Source organism: Salvelinus fontinalis, unplaced genomic scaffold (genome assembly GCF_029448725.1).
Source record: "Salvelinus fontinalis isolate EN_2023a unplaced genomic scaffold, ASM2944872v1 scaffold_0001, whole genome shotgun sequence".
NCBI lineage: Eukaryota > Metazoa > Chordata > Actinopteri > Salmoniformes > Salmonidae > Salvelinus > Salvelinus fontinalis.
The window spans coordinates 2564717-2584297 of record NW_026600210.1 but is presented as its reverse complement, the minus strand read 5'-3'; the positions used below and the strand labels follow the sequence as shown (position 1 = coordinate 2584297).

At 41.9% G+C, this 19581-nt stretch overlaps 1 protein-coding gene across 5 annotated transcripts in view; it reads right to left on the bottom strand.

Annotated features, from left to right (window-relative positions):
- Positions 1 to 3185: 3185 nt before the first annotated feature.
- The window catches only part of dnaja (DnaJ heat shock protein family (Hsp40) member A), a 39461-nt gene continuing 23065 nt past the window's right edge, over positions 3186 to 19581 (bottom strand). For all 5 annotated transcript variants that reach the window (XM_055910089.1, XM_055910088.1, XM_055910090.1 and 2 more), the window contains 3 exons: positions 6323 to 6553; positions 5649 to 5749; positions 3186 to 4057 (listed from right to left, as the gene is read on the bottom strand). In XM_055910089.1, coding sequence (XP_055766064.1) covers positions 3827 to 4057; positions 5649 to 5749; positions 6323 to 6553 — 563 coding nt within the window. In that variant the 3' untranslated portion in view covers positions 3186 to 3826. The remainder of the gene's footprint in view (positions 4058 to 5648; positions 5750 to 6322; positions 6554 to 19581) is intronic.

The following is a 19581-nucleotide window of genomic DNA, read 5'->3' as shown; positions in this document are numbered from 1 at the left end:
AACAAGCCAAAACATGCAGAAGAAACACAGCAGATCCTGGAAATACCATCCAACACAAAACTGAGTGAGTACTGTTCAGTCTGAACCTACTTTCTGAAGCCAAAAAGTAAGAGACAATAATCTCTAGGTCATTTTGTTATATAAAGCTTAATAAATAAGGCTACTAAGCTACCAAGCTGCTAGGAACGAATCTGACTGAAATTAGCACTGAAGTGTGAAGTGAGAGATGTGAAGGACCATTCGTCGATACTGAAAAGATATAGCTAGCTAACGACCTCCTTTTCCTCGTGGAAAAGACGGACCGAGACTTGCTAGCTATGTTAGCTAGCTGGCTGGGATTTTCTACAAGGAACAAGCCTCCCGAAAAAAGCTTCTCCCAAGTGAGTGTGACCGTTGCCTGTTGCACTGCTGCTTGGATTCCAGCGGGTGATCTGTTCACTGTCTTTCCTGGCCTGTCTCCCCCTGTCTGGTGAAAGTACCTCCGCCACACTCCCTCTCCCGAGCTTTCACTCTCCTCCAGCACACACGCACTGTTGGGGCGAGTGACTCTGAATTCACAATGGCTAGCACCAAGTCGTTATTTAAAACCTTTTGTAAAAATTCGTTCCCAAATTAAACTGCCTCGTACTCAATTCTTGCTCGTACAATATGCATATTATTATTACTATCGGATAGAAAACACTCTAGTTTATAAAACCGTTTGAATTATTTCTGTAAGTAAAACAGAACTCATTTTGCAGCAAACTTCCTGTCAGGAACTGAAAAATCTGAAAACTGGGGCTCTGTTCCAGGGTCAGTTTATAAATCTGCATGTGATCTATGGGTCGACATGCACTGCATACGCCTTCCCCTAGATGTCAGCAAGCAGTGAGAATTGGAATGGAGTGTCTAGGTAGCTAGATCTGAGGCGGAACAAGACATGTTGGAACGGAAGGACCGGTCTTTTCCTGGTTTGACCTGACGCAGGAAGGACCTCTCCATCGCGCTCTGAAAAGCTTTCGTTTTATAAGTTAGATATCTCCGGCTCTGATTTAATTTGATATGTGTTAAAAACATCATAATGTAGTTATTTTAAACCGAGTTATATCAGTTTATATCAGTTTGACTTCTTTGGGCTGCAGGGGCAGTATTGAGTAGCCTGGATAAAAGGTGCCCATTTCAAACGGCCTCGTACTCAATTCTTGCTCGTACAATATGCATATTATTATTACTATTGGATAAAAAACACTCTCTAGTTTCTAAAACCGTTTGAATTATATCTGTGAGTAAAACAGAACTCATTTTGCAGCAAACTTCCTGATAGGAAGTGGAAAATCTGAAATCGATGCTCTGTTCTAGGACCTGCCTATAAATGTCCTTGATATTTATTAGTATACATGCACTTCATACGTCTTCCACTAGATGTCGACAGGCAGTGAGAGAAGAAGTGGAGTGTATAACTTGATCTGGGGTAGAATCAAAGCTCTTGGCATGACGTGTCACCAGTTTCCTGTTTTCTGGAGCGCGCGAGAAGGGACCTGGTATTGCCTTCTGAAAAGCTGTCGTTATAGACGACTAATATCTCCGGCTTTGATTTTATTTGATACATGTGACAATATCATCGTAAAGTATGTTTTTTCAATATAGTTTTATTAGATTATTGAATTTTTTTCGGGATGTTAGGCATGTTGCTTTGTCTGAGTTTGTTGACGATGGAGAGCTTCGCGCCACTTAGCTAGTGTGCTTGCTAATTCAAGAGGGAAAAATGCCATTCTAAAACCAAACAACGATTGTTCCCGACAAAGGACCCCTTGTACAACATTCTGATGGAAGATCATCAAAAGTAGGACCCATTTTATGATGTTATTTCATATATCTGTCATACATGTGTACTAGTAGTTTGCGCCCAGATTTTGGGCACTCTCTCGCTATAACGTAAGCTGGATTTCGTAATGAAGTTATTTTTAGAATTCTAACACGCCGATTGCATTAAGAACTAGTGTATCTATCATTTCCTATACAACATGTATTTTTTAGTAACGTTTATGTATAGTTATTTGGTCAGAATAGGTGATTGTCATAAAAATATCCGGACATAATGGGAAAAAGATGCTACGTTAGCACAATGTATAACCACTGATTTCAGCTCTAAATATGCACATTTTCGAACAAAACATAAGTGTATGTAAAACCTGATGTTATAGGACTGTCATCTGATGAAGCTTATCAAGGTTAGTCAAAAATTATATATCTTTTGCTGGTTTGTTACGATCGCTAACTTTTACCAGCAGCAAAAGTCAGGAGCAGTGTAGAACACTTCCTGGAAACAAGACCACCCAGTCAGGAGCAGAGTAGAACACTTCCTGGAAACAAGACCACCCAGTCAGGAGCAGTGTAGAACACTTCCTGGAAACAAGACCACCCAGTCAGGAGCAGAGTATAACACTTCCTGGAAACAAGACCACCCAGTCAGGAGCAGAGTAGAACACTTCCTGGAAACAAGACCACCCAGTCAGGAGCAGAGTAGAACACTTCCTGGAAACAAGACCACCCAGTCAGGAGCAGTGTAGAACACTTCCTGGAAACAAGACCACCCAGTCAGGAGCAGAGTAGAACACTTCCTGGAAACAAGACCACCCAGTCAGGAGCAGAGTAGAACTGTTCTGTCATTTCCCTGTGGTCTAAAACAGATTTCATGATTATTAAAAGCAGTAGAATAAAGGAAGTGGAACTGTTCAATGACTTCCTGTCTGTTGTTTTGCTCATTCACGAGGAAGCAGCATTGAAGCGGATGTTGAACACTGACATCATACCATGGATCGATGACATTACTGATCAACGTCTGAACTTTTCATTGGTTGCAATGAATGTGAAACATCCTCATCTTGTTTTGAACGTAAACATTTTATTCATCACATGCTTCAGGAGAACAGTGAAATGCTTACCTTCCCAAAAATCATGTAAAAATGAGGAATAGTAAAATGACATAGCTGATCTTTTTGCCATCAGTCCACTTTTCAGAATAAAAGTCTTGCTGCATCAGGTGTCCTACTTCCAATAGTCTACCACTTTTATCCAAGATGAATTGTCATGTTTTATTAACTGATATCGGCCTGATAATACTGCATATGCTGATATTTGACAACTGCAGATGTGAACCAGATTAAATTGAATAAACTTTGTTTTAAAAAAAAAAAACGAGAAGGCATTCTTGAGAGGTTTTATTTGTGAAATAATCAATCCATTTCAAGAGTGGGTGAGAAGGTAACTTGACCTTCATAGAAAGCATACAGGTTCCTCTGGTGAGTTATGGACCCAAGTCTATAGTTGAAATGCAACAGGTCTGTTTTCTGTGCCTCCTAGTATATCGCTCATGAACAGATCCATATGAAATAAAACACACACACATGGAGAAAAACAGTGTAATGTTAGATAGAAATGTAAACAGAGCATCACTCTACCATTGTGGCAAGATGGGAGTAGGTCCACACCTCCAGCTAGTGGTCATGTCGAGGACAACATCTTTGTAGCCAACCCTTTCCCTAACGTAGGTGAACCTAATTCTCCTAACCCTCAGTATAAAAGGTAAACAGACGTGTTGAATAGTATCTGGAGGAAAACAGCTGCTGATATGGCTCGGATGTACGGCCTAAAACATCACATTGCTCTGAAAGTAGGCATGTCAGTGCAGCGCTTGATAACAGTGGACTTTGAACTCTAATGAATAAGGCTTTTTGTCAAACCCAGTCCTTCAGGAACTGAGTTCGACGTGATTTTCTATACATAGATTGTAAAAACAGAAGAATTGGACAAACTCTACATTCAATGCATCATGAGTTTCTATATTCTACTGCTGCTGGCACTGCACGCCATGGCCTCCCCCCTCATCATCGTCAATATCCTCAAAGCTTGGCTTCCCTCCTCCACTGCTCCTCTGTTGAGAGTAGCTGTGATCCATCTCCTTCAGGTCTACCTCCTCCATGTCGTCTGAGACCAGCAGCTCGTCTCTGGGGGGGAGGAGGGCCTCCAGCCGGGGGAGCAGGTGCTCTGGCAGCCAGTGTTTATCTGGGAACTCCACCTGGTGGGGAGGAACGTAGAGAAATGGGTTATGGGTAGGATAGGTTCTATTCCCTATATACAGTGGCAAAAGTATGAACGCTTTCGAAAATACCTGGATTTCTGCATAAATTGGTCTTAATTTGATCTGATCTTCATCTAGGTCACAACAAGAGACAAACACCGTCTGCTTAAACTAATACAAATGATTGTATTTTTCTTGTCTATACTGAATACATCATTTAAACAGTCACAGGTTGGAAAAAGTATGTGAACCCCTTTTTAAAGAAAACGTCTCGTCTCGTTAAACCTGACCCACGTTACCAGAGGTCCGGTCTCTGGCCCAAACGGCTCAACCCGACCCGCGTTAGAGGTCCGGTCTTTGGCCCAAACGGCTCAACCCGACCCGCGTTACCAGAGGTCCGGTCTCTGGCCCAAACGGCTCAACCCGACCCGCGTTACCAGAGGTCCGGTCTCTGGCCCAAACGGCTCAACCCGACCCGCGTTACCAGAGGTCCGGTCTCTAGCCCAAACGGCTCAACCCGACCCGCGTTACCAGAGGTCCGGTCTCTGGCCCAAACGGCTCAACCCGACCCGCGTTACCAGAGGTCCGGTCTCTAGCTTACACGGTTCAACCCGACCCGCGTTACCAGAGGTCCGGTCTCTAGCCCAAACGGTTCAACCCGACCCGCGTTACCAGAGGTCCGGTCTCTAGCCCAAACGGTTCAACCCGACCCGCGTTACCAGAGGTCCGGTCTCTAGCCCAAACGGCTCAACCCGACCCGCGTTACCAGAGGTCCGGTCTCTAGCCCAAACGGCTCAACCCGACCCGCGTTACCAGAGGTCCGGTCTCTAGCCTAAACGGCTCAACCCGACCCGCGTTACCAGAGGTCCGGTCTCTAGTATAAACGGTTCAGTGTAGTAACACGCCAACCGGCGAGAGAGGGGCGCGCCAACCGGCGAGAGAGGGGCGCGCCAACCGGCGAGAGAGGGGCGCGCCAACCGGCGAGAGAGGGGCGCGCCAACCGGCGAGAGAGGGGCGCGCCAACCGGCGAGAGAGGGGCGCGCCAACCGGCGAGAGAGGGGCGCGCCAACCGGCGAGAGAGGGGTGCGCCAACCGGCGAGAGAGGGGCGCGCCAACCGGCGAGAGAGGGGCGCGCCAACCGGCGAGAGAGGGGCGCGCCAACCGGCGAGAGAGGGGCGCGTGAACTGAAGGTTTCATGTAGTGTTTTCCCCTTACTGACATGCAGATCATTCTGCATGTCCACTCCCAGTCCTCCAGACAAATCACAGGTCTTTGCAAATATGATCAAATCAGGATTCTTTTACACAGTGAACCGTGTGAAGTTAATGTGTTGTATTGAGTAGAATTGTGAATTTCAGTGAGAGGTTTTTAGAAAACGTGAACAAGTGTCCGGGGGACGGGGCAATGTTTTCACTGTGGTACCGCGATACTACTCGGTATCGGGATACTTGGCCTGGTATCGTTTGAAAAATGTTGGTACCTTGATAACACTACTATCTATCATGTATTAAGTTCAATCGTACTGTGTAGCCATATATATATATATATCTCATGTATTAGTTTAGGCAGACCAATAGAGCTTACTAACCTGGAATTGAATAATGAGCTGCCCTCTGTCGTAAGGGTCTTTGTGGATGGGCATGCCTTCATTATGGACACACCTCACATCGTTGGCCTTCACTACTTTACCTGGAAACAGAAAGATCACACGATCACGCATTATCGCACATTTTGGTGCGTTACAAAAGTGGGAATGAAATTATTAAAATGGTGATACTGTCTTTGATTCTACTACACTAACTATTCCATAATGTCAAGGTAAAAAAGACAATTCTACAAATTGATAAATTAATTTTAAAAATAGTTGTATTCACCTGTTATGGCCCAAATACGTTCAGGAGTATGAATGTGCTTAACCAAATCACAAAAGTTGCTGGGATTCACAAAGTGAAATAACAGAACTACTCAAGTACTACTTGAGACGGTCCAGTCACACACATTTCCTAGGTTGCAAAGGTCCGGTTTGATATTGTCATTTATCGTGTCGTAACAAACCCCTACCTCATCTGAGCTCAATTTGGAATATTTATCGAAAGGGTCTGTATACAAAAAACCACCAAAACAATACTAAAAAAACATTTTTTTTGCCTTATGTGTAATTGCGTCTGGATTGATGACGGGAAAAAAATGATTTAATCCATTTTAGAATAAGGCTGTACCAAATGGGAGTGAAATCTTATAACAGCCACACTAATGTATTACCTGGTGGAGAGGTGATGATGAGCACCCGGCCATCTAGCGTACGGATGGTCTTCTTGAAGCCACAGAGGGCCTCAACCAGTTTGATGTTCATCTTCATGTGCAGGTCGTCCTCCTGCCTCTGGTACACTGGGTGGTCCTGCTGGTCCAGCACGATCACCACGTCGCCTGGTTCCAGACCAGGCTCCTGGTCGCCCTCCCCGTGGAATGGTATCTTCTGACCCCCTTTCATACCTACAGGACATACAGTCATAGTGTCTTGGTTAGTTCCTACCTACAGGATATACAGTCATAGTGTCTCGGTTAGTTCCTACCTACAGGATATACAGTCATAGTGTCTCGGTTAGTTCCTACCTACAGGATATACAGTAATAGTGTCTTGGTTAGTTCCTACCTACAGGATATACAGTCATAGTGTCTTGGTTAGTTCCTACCTACAGGATATACAGTCATAGTGTCTCGGTTAGTTCCTACCTACGGGATATACAGTCATAGTGTCTTGGTTAGTTCCTACCTACGGGATATACAGTCATAGTGTCTTGGTTAGTTCCTACCTACGGGATATACAGTCATAGTGTCTTGGTTAGTTCCTACCTACGGGATATACAGTCATAGTGTCTCGGTTAGTTCCTACCTACGGGATATACAGTCATAGTGTCTCGGTTAGTTCCTACCTACGGGATATACAGTCATAGTGTCTCGGTTAGTTCCTACCTACAGGATATACAGTCATAGTGTCTTGGTTAGTTCCTACCTACAGGATATACAGTCATAGTGTCTTGGTTAGTTCCTACCTACAGGATATACAGTCATAGTGTCTCGGTTAGTTCCTACCTACGGGATATACAGTAAGAGTGGTTAGTTCCTACCTACGGGATATACAGTAATAGTTCATACCTACAGGATATACAGTAATAGTGTCTTGGTTAGTTCCTACCTACAGGATATACAGTCATAGTGTCTCGGTTAGTTCCTACCTACAGGATATACAGTCATAGTGTCTTGGTTAGTTCCTACCTACGGGATATACAGTAATAGTGTCTTGGTTAGTTCCTACCTACAGGATATACAGTAATAGTGTCTTGGTTAGTTCCTACCTACAGGATATACAGTCATAGTGTCTTGGTTAGTTCCTAACTACAGGATATACAGTAATAGTGTCTTGGTTAGTTCCTACCTACAGTAATAGTGTCTTGGTTAGTTCCTACCTACAGGATATACAGTAATAGTTCCTACCTACAGGATATACAGTAATAGTGTCTTGGTTAGTTCCTACCTACAGGATATACAGTCATAGTGTCTTGGTTAGTTCCTACCTACAGGATATACAGTCATAGTGTCTTGGTTAGTTCCTACCTACGGGATATACAGTAATAGTGTCTTGGTTAGTTCCTACCTACAGTAATAGTGTCTTGGTTAGTTCCTACCTACAGTAATAGTGTCTTGGTTAGTTCCTACCTACAGGATATACAGTAATAGTGTCTTGGTTAGTTCCTACCTACAGGATATACAGTAATAGTGTCTGGGTTAGTTCCTACCTACGGGATATACAGTAATAGTGTCTTGGTTAGTTCCTACCTACGGGATATACAGTAATAGTGTCTTGGTTAGTTCCTACCTACGGGATATACAGTAATAGTTCCTACCTACGGGATATACAGTCATAGTGTCTCGGTTAGTTCCTACCTACAGGATATACAGTAATAGTGTCTGGGTTAGTTCCTACCTACAGGATATACAGTCATAGTGTCTCGGTTAGTTCCTACCTACAGGATATACAGTCATAGTGTCTTGGTTAGTTCCTACCTACGGGATATACAGTAATAGTGTCTTGGTTAGTTCCTACCTACAGTAATAGTGTCTTGGTTAGTTCCTACCTACAGTAATAGTGTCTTGGTTAGTTTCTACCTACAGGATATACAGTAATAGTGTCTTGGTTAGTTCCTACCTACGGGATATACAGTAATAGTGTCTTGGTTAGTTCCTACCTACGGGATATACTGTCATAGTGTCTCGGTTAGTTCCTACCTACGGGATATACTGTAATAGTGTCTTGGTTAGTTCCTACCTACGGGATATACAGTAATAGTGTCTTGGTTAGTTCCTACCTACGGGATATACAGTAATAGTGTCTTGGTTAGTTCCTACCTACAGGATATACAGTAATAGTGTCTTGGTTAGTTCCTACCTACGGGATATACAGTAATAGTGTCTTGGTTAGTTCCTACCTACAGTAATAGTGTCTTGGTTAGTTCCTACCTACAGTAATAGTGTCTTGGTTAGTTCCTACCTACGGGATATACAGTAATAGTGTCTTGGTTAGTTCCTACCTACAGGATATACAGTCATAGTGTCTTGGTTAGTTCCTACCTACGGGATATACAGTCATAGTGTCTTGGTTAGTTCCTACCTACAGGATATACAGTCATAGTGTCTCGATAAGTTCCTACCTACAGGATATACAGTCATAGTGTCTCGGTTAGTTCCTACCTACAGGATATACAGTAATAGTGTCTTGGTTAGTTCCTACCTACGGGATATACAGTAATAGTGTCTCGGTTAGTTCCTACCTACGGGATATACAGTAATAGTGTCTCGGTTAGTTCCTACCTACAGGATATACAGTAATAGTGTCTTGGTTAGTTCCTACCTACGGGTTATACAGTAATAGTGTCTCGGTTAGTTCCTACCTACGGGATATACAGTAATAGTGTCTCGGTTAGTTCCTACCTACAGGATATACAGTAATAGTGTCTTGGTTAGTTCCTACCTACGGGATATACAGTAAGAGTGGTTAGTTCCTACCTACGGGATATACAGTAATAGTTCATACCTACAGGATATACAGTAATAGTGTCTTGGTTAGTTCCTACCTACAGGATATACAGTCATAGTGTCTCGGTTAGTTCCTACCTACAGGATATACAGTCATAGTGTCTTGGTTAGTTCCTACCTACAGGATATACAGTAATAGTGTCTTGGTTAGTTCCTACCTACAGGATATACAGTCATAGTGTCTTGGTTAGTTCCTACCTACAGGATATACAGTCATAGTGTCTTGGTTAGTTCCTACCTACAGGATATACAGTCATAGTGTCTTGGTTAGTTCCTACCTACAGGATATACAGTCATAGTGTCTCGGTTAGTTCCTACCTACAGGATATACAGTCATAGTGTCTCGGTTAGTTCCTACCTACAGGATATACAGTAATAGTGTCTGGGTTAGTTCCTACCTACGGGATATACAGTAATAGTGTCTGGGTTAGTTCCTAACTACAGGATATACAGTCATAGTGTCTTGGTTAGTTCCTACCTACGGGATATACAGTAATAGTGTCTTGGTTAGTTCCTACCTACAGGATATACAGTAATAGTGTCTTGGTTAGTTCCTACCTACAGGATATACAGTCATAGTGTCTTGGTTAGTTCCTACCTACAGGATATACAGTAATAGTGTCTTGGTTAGTTCCTACCTACAGTAATAGTGTCTTGGTTAGTTCCTACCTACAGGATATACAGTCATAGTGTCTTGGTTAGTTCCTACCTACAGGATATACAGTAATAGTGTCTTGGCTGGTTCCTACCTACAGGATATACAGTAATAGTGTCTGGGTTAGTTCCTACCTACAGGATATACAGTAATAGTGTCTGGGTTAGTTCCTACCTACGGGATATACAGTCATAGTGTCTCGGTTAGTTCCTACCTACGGGATATACAGTAATAGTGTCTGGGTTAGTTCCTACCTACAGGATATACAGTCATAGTGTCTTGGTTAGTTCCTACCTACAGGATATACAGTAATAGTGTCTTGGTTAGTTCCTACCTACGGGATATACAGTAATAGTGTCTTGGTTAGTTCCTACCTACAGTAATAGTGTCTTGGTTAGTTCCTACCTACAGTAATAGTGTCTTGGTTAGTTCCTACCTACGGGATATACAGTAATAGTGTCTTGGTTAGTTCCTACCTACAGGATATACAGTCATAGTGTCTCGGTTAGTTCCTACCTACAGGATATACAGTCATAGTGTCTCGGTTAGTTCCTACCTACGGGATATACAGTCATAGTGTCTTGGTTAGTTCCTACCTACAGGATATACAGTAATAGTGTCTCGGTTAGTTCCTACCTACGGGATATACAGTAATAGTTCCTACCTACAGGATATACAGTAATAGTGTCTTGGTTAGTTCCTACCTACAGGATATACAGTCATAGTGTCTTGGTTAGTTCCTACCTACAGGATATACAGTAATAGTGTCTCGGTTAGTTCCTACCTACGGGATATACAGTAATAGTTCCTACCTACAGGATATACAGTAATAGTGTCTTGGTTAGTTCCTAACTACAGGATATACAGTCATAGTGTCTTGGTTAGTTCCTACCTACGGGATATACAGTAATAGTGTCTTGGTTAGTTCCTACCTACAGGATATACAGTAATAGTGTCTTGGTTAGTTCCTACCTACAGGATATACAGTCATAGTGTCTTGGTTAGTTCCTACCTACAGGATATACAGTAATAGTGTCTTGGTTAGTTCCTACCTACAGGATATACAGTAATAGTGTCTGGGTTAGTTCCTACCTACAGTAATAGTGTCTTGGTTAGTTCCTACCTACAGGATATACAGTCATAGTGTCTTGGTTAGTTCCTACCTACAGGATATACAGTAATAGTGTCTTGGTTAGTTCCTACCTACAGGATATACAGTAATAGTGTCTGGGTTAGTTCCTACCTACGGGATATACAGTCATAGTGTCTCGGTTAGTTCCTACCTACAGTAATAGTGTCTTGGTTAGTTCCTACCTACAGGATATACAGTCATAGTGTCTTGGTTAGTTCCTACCTACAGGATATACAGTAATAGTGTCTTGGTTAGTTCCTACCTACAGGATATACAGTAATAGTGTCTGGGTTAGTTCCTACCTACGGGATATACAGTCATAGTGTCTCGGTTAGTTCCTACCTACGGGATATACAGTAATAGTGTCTGGGTTAGTTCCTACCTACAGGATATACAGTCATAGTGTCTTGGTTAGTTCCTACCTACAGGATATACAGTAATAGTGTCTTGGTTAGTTCCTACCTACAGTAATAGTGTCTTGGTTAGTTCCTACCTACAGTAATAGTGTCTTGGTTAGTTCCTACCTACGGGATATACAGTAATAGTGTCTTGGTTAGTTCCTACCTACAGGATATACAGTCATAGTGTCTCGGTTAGTTCCTACCTACAGGATATACAGTCATAGTGTCTCGGTTAGTTCCTACCTACGGGATATACAGTCATAGTGTCTTGGTTAGTTCCTACCTACAGGATATACAGTAATAGTGTCTCGGTTAGTTCCTACCTACGGGATATACAGTAATAGTTCCTACCTACAGGATATACAGTAATAGTGTCTTGGTTAGTTCCTACCTACAGGATATACAGTCATAGTGTCTCGGTTAGTTCCTACCTACAGGATATACAGTAATAGTGTCTGGGTTAGTTCCTAACTACAGGATATACAGTCATAGTGTCTTGGTTAGTTCCTACCTACGGGATATACAGTAATAGTGTCTTGGTTAGTTCCTACCTACAGGATATACAGTAATAGTGTCTTGGTTAGTTCCTACCTACAGGATATACAGTCATAGTGTCTTGGTTAGTTCCTACCTACAGGATATACAGTAATAGTGTCTTGGTTAGTTCCTACCTACAGGATATACAGTAATAGTGTCTGGGTTAGTTCATACCTACAGTAATAGTGTCTTGGTTAGTTCCTACCTACAGGATATACAGTCATAGTGTCTTGGTTAGTTCCTACCTACAGGATATACAGTAATAGTGTCTTGGTTAGTTCCTACCTACAGGATATACAGTAATAGTGTCTGGGTTAGTTCCTACCTACAGTAATAGTGTCTTGGTTAGTTCCTACCTACAGGATATACAGTCATAGTGTCTTGGTTAGTTCCTACCTACAGGATATACAGTCATAGTGTCTCGGTTAGTTCCTACCTACAGGATATACAGTAATAGTGTCTCGGTTAGTTCCTACCTACAGGATATACAGTCATAGTGTCTCGGTTAGTTCCTACCTACAGGATATACAGTAATAGTTCCTACCTACAGGATATACAGTCATAGTGTCTTGGTTAGTTCCTACCTACAGGATATACAGTCATAGTGTCTCGGTTAGTTCCTACCTACAGGATATACAGTAATAGTTCCTACCTACAGGATATACAGTAACAGTGTCTTGGTTAGTTCCTACCTACAGGATATACAGTCATAGTGTCTCGGTTAGTTCCTACCTACAGGATATACAGTAATAGTTCCTACCTACAGGATATACAGTAACAGTGTCTCGGTTAGTTCCTACCTACAGGATATACAGTAATAGTGTCTTGGTTAGTTCCTACCTACAGGATATACAGTAATAGTGTCTTGGTTAGTTCCTACCTACAGGATATACAGTAATAGTGGTTAGTTCCTACCTAAGGGATATACAGTAATAGTGTCTCGGTTAGTTCCTACCTACGGGATATACAGTCATAGTGTCTTGGTTAGTTCCTACCTACAGGATACACAGTCATAGTGTCTTGGTTAGTTCCTACCTACAGGATATACAGTCATAGTGTCTGGGTTAGTTCCTACCTACAGGATATACAGTAATAGTGTCTTGGTTAGTTCCTACCTACAGGATATACAGTCATAGTGTCTCGGTTAGTTCCTACCTACGGGATATACAGTAAGAGTGGTTAGTTCCTACCTACGGGATATACAGTAATAGTGTCTTGGTTAGTTCCTACCTACAGGATATACAGTCATAGTGTCTTGGTTAGTTCCTACCTACGGGATATACAGTAACAGTGTCTCGGTTAGTTCCTACCTACGGGATATACAGTAATAGTGTCTTGGTTAGTTCCTACCTACAGGATATACAGTCATAGTGTCTTGGTTAGTTCCTACCTACGGGATATACAGTAATAGTGTCTGGGTTAGTTCCTACCTACAGGATATACAGTAATAGTGTCTCGGTTAGTTCCTACCTACGGGATATACAGTAATAGTGTCTTGGTTAGTTCCTACCTACGGGATATACAGTAATAGTGTCTCGGTTAGTTCCTACCTACGGGATATACAGTAATAGTGTCTTGGTTAGTTCCTACCTACGGGATATACAGTCATAGTGTCTCGGTTAGTTCCTACCTACGGGATATACAGTAATAGTGTCTGGGTTAGTTCCTACCTACAGGATATACAGTAATAGTGTCTGGGTTAGTTCCTACCTACGGGATATACAGTAATAGTGTCTTGGTTAGTTCCTACCTACAGGATATACAGTAATAGTTCCTACCTACGGGATATACAGTAATAGTGTCTGGGTTAGTTCCTACCTACAGGATATACAGTCATAGTGTCTTGGTTAGTTCCTACCTACAGGATATACAGTAACAGTGTCTGGGTTAGTTCCTACCTACGGGATATACAGTAATAGTGTCTTGGTTAGTTCCTACCTACAGGATATACAGTCATAGTGTCTGGGTTAGTTCCTACCTACAGGATATACAGTCATAGTGTCTCGGTTAGTTCCTACCTACAGTAATAGTGTCTCGGTTAGTTCCTACCTACAGGATATACAGTCATAGTGTCTCGGTTAGTTCCTACCTACAGGATATACAGTCATAGTGTCTTGGTTAGTTCCTACCTACGGGATATACAGTAATAGTGTCTGGGTTAGTTCCTACCTACGGGATATACAGTAATAGTGTCTGGGTTAGTTCCTACCTACGGGATATACAGTAATAGTGTCTTGGTTAGTTCCTACCTACGGGATATACAGTCATAGTGTCTTGGTTAGTTCCTACCTACAGGATATACAGTAATAGTTCCTACCTACGGGATATACAGTAATAGTGTCTGGGTTAGTTCCTACCTACGGGATATACAGTAATAGTGTCTGGGTTAGTTCCTACCTACGGGATATACAGTAATAGTGTCTTGGTTAGTTCCTACCTACGGGATATACAGTAATAGTGTCTGGGTTAGTTCCTACCTACAGGATATACAGTAATAGTGTCTCGGTTAGTTCCTACCTACAGGATATACAGTCATAGTGTCTCGGTTGGTTCCTACCTACAGGATATACAGTAATAGTTCCTACCTACGGGATATACAGTAATAGTGTCTGGGTTAGTTCCTACCTACAGGATATACAGTCATAGTGTCTTGGTTAGTTCCTACCTACAGGATATACAGTAATAGTTCCTACCTACGGGATATACAGTAATAGTGTCTGGGTTAGTTCCTACCTACGGGATATACAGTAATAGTGTCTTGGTTAGTTCCTACCTACAGGATATACAGTCATAGTGTCTCGGTTAGTTCCTACCTACAGGATATACAGTCAGTGTCTTGGTTAGTTCCTACCTACGGGATATACAGTCATAGTGTCTTGGTTAGTTCCTACCTACAGGATATACAGTAATAGTGTCTTGGTTAGTTCCTACCTACGGGATATACAGTAATAGTGTCTTGGTTTGTTCCTACCTACAGGATATACAGTAATAGTGTCTCGGTTAGTTCCTACCTACAGGATATACAGTCATAGTGTCTCGGTTAGTTCCTACCTACAGGATACACAGTCATAGTGTCTTGGTTAGTTCCTACCTACGGGATATACAGTCATAGTGTCTCGGTTAGTTCCTACCTACAGGATATACAGTCATAGTGTCTTGGTTAGTTCCTACCTACAGGATATACAGTCATAGTGTCTTGGTTAGTTCCTACCTACGGGATATACAGTCATAGTGTCTTGGTTAGTTCCTACCTACGGGATATACAGTCATAGTGTCTCGGTTAGTTCCTACCTACAGGATATACAGTCATAGTGTCTCGGTTAGTTCCTACCTACGGGATATACAGTAATAGTGTCTGGGTTAGTTCCTACCTACGGGATATACAGTAACAGTGTCTTGGTTAGTTCATACCTACAGGATATACAGTAATAGTGTCTGGGTTAGTTCCTACCTACAGGATATACAGTAATAGTGTCTTGGTTAGTTCCTACCTACAGGATATACAGTAATAGTGTCTTGGTTAGTTCCTACCTACGGGATATACAGTAATAGTGTCTTGGTTAGTTCCTACCTACGGGATATACAGTAGCAGTGTCTTGGTTAGTTCCTACCTACAGGATATTCAGTAATAGTGTCTTGGTTAGTTCCTACCTACAGGATATACAGTCATAGTGTCTGGGTTAGTTCCTACCTACAGGATATACAGTCATAGTGTCTGGGTTAGTTCCTACCTACGGGATATACAGTAATAGTGTCTTGGTTAGTTCCTACCTACGGGATATACAGTAATAGTGGTTAGTTCCTACCTACAGGATATACAGTAATAGTGTCTCGGTTAGTTCCTACCTACGGGATATACAGTAATAGTGTCTTGGTTAGTTCCTACCTACGGGATATACAGTAATAGTGTCTTGGTTAGTTCCTACCTACGGGATATACAGTAATAGTGGTTAGTTCCTACCTACGGGTTATACAGTAATAGTGTCTTGGTTAGTTCCTACCTACGGGTTATACAGTAATAGTGTCTCTGTTAGTTCCTACCTACGGGATATACAGTAATAGTGTCTCGGTTAGTTCCTACCTACGGGATATACAGTCATAGTGTCTCGGTTAGTTCCTACCTACAGGATATACAGTAATAGTGTCTTGGTTAGTTCCTACCTACGGGATATACAGTCATAGTGTCTTGGTTAGTTCACACCTACAGTAATAGTGTCTCGGTTAGTTCCTACCTACGGGTTATACAGTAATAGTGTCTCGGTTAGTTCCTACCTACGGGTTATACAGTAATAGTGTCTCGGTTAGTTCCTACCTACAGTAATAGTGTCTCGGTTAGTTCCTACCTACGGGATATACAGTAATAGTGTCTCGTTTAGTTCCTACCTACAGGATATACAGTAATAGTGTCTCGGTTAGTTCCTACCTACGGGATATACAGTAACAGTGTCTCGGTTAGTTCCTACCTACGGGATATACAGTAATAGTGTCTTGGTTAGTTCCTACCTACAGGATATACAGTCATAGTGTCTTGGTTAGTTCCTACCTACAGTAATAGTGTCTTGGTTAGTTCCTACCTACAGGATATACAGTAATAGTGTCTTGGTTAGTTCCTACCTACGGGATATACAGTAATAGTGTCTTGGTTAGTTCCTACCTACGGGATATACAGTAATAGTGTCTTGGTTAGTTCCTACCTACAGGATATACAGTAATAGTGTCTTGGTTAGTTCCTACCTACAGGATATACAGTAATAGTGTCTTGGTTAGTTCCTACCTACGGGATATACAGTAATAGTGTCTTGGTTAGTTCCTACCTACAGGATATACAGTAATAGTGTCTTGGTTAGTTCCTACCTACGGGATATACAGTAATAGTGTCTTGGTTAGTTCCTACCTACAGGATATACAGTCATAGTGTCTTGGTTAGTTCCTACCTACAGTAATAGTGTCTTGGTTAGTTCCTACCTACAGTCATAGTGTCTTGGTTAGTTCCTACCTACAGTCATAGTGTCTTGGTTAGTTCCTACCTACAGTAATAGTGTCTTGGTTAGTTCCTACCTACAGGATATACAGTCATAGTGTCTGGGTTAGTTCCTACCTACGGGATATACAGTAATAGTGTCTTGGTTAGTTCCTACCTACGGGATATACAGTAATAGTGGTTAGTTCCTACCTACAGGATATACAGTAATAGTGTCTCGGTTAGTTCCTACCTACGGGATATACAGTAATAGTGTCTTGGTTAGTTCACACCTACAGTAATAGTGTCTCGGTTAGTTCCTACCTACGGGTTATACAGTAATAGTGTCTTGGTTAGTTCCTACCTACGGGATATACAGTCATAGTGTCTTGGTTAGTTCACACCTACAGTAATAGTGTCTCGGTTAGTTCCTACCTACGGGTTATACAGTAATAGTGTCTCGGTTAGTTCCTACCTACGGGTTATACAGTAATAGTGTCTCGGTTAGTTCCTACCTACAGTAATAGTGTCTCGGTTAGTTCCTACCTACAGTAATAGTGTCTCGGTTAGTTCCTACCTACGGGATATACAGTAATAGTGTCTCGTTTAGTTCCTACCTACAGGATATACAGTAATAGTGTCTCGGTTAGTTCCTACCTACGGGATATACAGTAACAGTGTCTCGGTTAGTTCCTACCTACGGGATATACAGTAATAGTGTCTTGGTTAGTTCCTACCTACAGGATATACAGTCATAGTGTCTTGGTTAGTTCCTACCTACAGTAATAGTGTCTTGGTTAGTTCCTACCTACAGGATATACAGTCATAGTGTCTTGGTTAGTTCCTACCTACAGGATATACAGTCATAGTGTCTTGGTTAGTTCCTACCTACAGTAATAGTGTCTCGGTTAGTTCCTACCTAGGGGTTATACAGTAATAGTGTCTCGGTTAGTTCCTACCTACGGGTTATACAGCAATAGTGTCTCGGTTAGTTCCTACCTACGGGTTATACAGTAATAGTGTCTCGGTTAGTTCCTACCTACGGGTTATACAGTAATAGTGTCTCGGTTAGTTCCTACCTACGGGTTATACAGTAATAGTGTCTCGGTTAGTTCCTACCTACGGGATATACAGTAATAGTGTCACGGTTAGTTCCTACCTACGGGTTATACAGTAATAGTGTCTCGGTTAGTTCCTACCTACGGGTTATACAGTAATAGTGTCTCGGTTAGTTCCTACCTACGGGATATACAGTAATAGTGTCACGGTTAGTTCCTACCTACGGGTTATACAGTAATAGTGTCTCGGTTAGTTCCTACCTACGGGATATACAGTAATAGTGTCTTGGTTAGTTCCTACCTACAGTAATAGTGTCTTGGTTAGTTCCTACCTACAGGATATACAGTCATAGTGTCTGGGTTAGTTCCTACCTACAGGATATACAGTCATAGTGTCTTGGTTAGTTCCTACCTACGGGATATACAGTCATAGTGTCTTGGTTAGTTCCTACCTACAGTAATAGTGTATTGGTTAGTTCCTACCTACAGGATATACAGTCATAGTGTCTTGGTTAGTTCCTACCTACAGGATATACAGTCATAGTGTCTCGGTTAGTTCCTACCTACGGGATATACAGTCATAGTGTCTCGGTTAGTTCCTACCTACGGGATATACAGTAATAGTGTCTTGGTTAGTTCCTACCTACAGTAATAGTGTCTTGGTTAGTTCCTACCTACAGGATATACAGTCATAGTGTCTCGGTAAGTTCCTACCTACAGTAATAGTGTCTTGGTTAGTTCCTACCTACGGGATATACAGTCATAGTGTCTTGGTTAGTTCCTACCTACGGGATATACAGTCATAGTGTCTTGGTTAGTTCCTACCTACAGTAATAGTGTCTTGGTTAGTTCCTACCTACAGTAATAGTGTCTTGGTTAGTTCCTACCTACGGGATATACAGTCATAGTGTCTTGGTTAGTTCCTACCTACAGTAATAGTGTCTTGGTTAGTTCCTACCTACGGGATATACTGTCATAGTGTCTCGGTTAGTTCCTACCTACAGGATATACAGTAATAGTGTCTTGGTTAGTTCCTACCTACAGGATATACAGTAATAGTGTCTCGGTTAGTTCCTACCTACAGGTTATACAGTCATAGTGTCTTGGTTAGTTCCTACCTACAGTAATAGTGTCTTGGTTAGTTCCTACCTACGGGATATACAGTAATAGTGTCTCGGTTAATTCCTACCTACGGGATATACAGTCATAGTGTCTTGGTTAGTTCCTACCTACAGTCATAGTGTCTTGGTTAGTTCCTACCTACAGGATATACAGTCATAGTGTCTCGGTTAGTTCCTACCTACAGTAATAGTGTCTTGGTTAGTTCCTACCTACAGTAATAGTGTCTTGGTTAGTTCCTACCTACAGTCATAGTGTCTCGGTTAGTTCCTACCTACAGTAATAGTGTCTTGGTTAGTTCATACCTACAGGATACACAGTCATAGTGTCTTGGTTAGTTCCTACCTACAGGATATACAGTCATAGTGTCTCGGTTAGTTCCTACCTACGGGATATACAGTCATAGTGTCTCTGTTAGTTCCTACCTACAGGATATACAGTAATAGTGTCTTGGTTAGTTCCTACCTACAGGATATACAGTAACAGTGTCTCGGTTAGTTCCTACCTACGGGATATACAGTCATAGTGTCTTGGTTAGTTCCTACCTACAGGATATACAGTAATA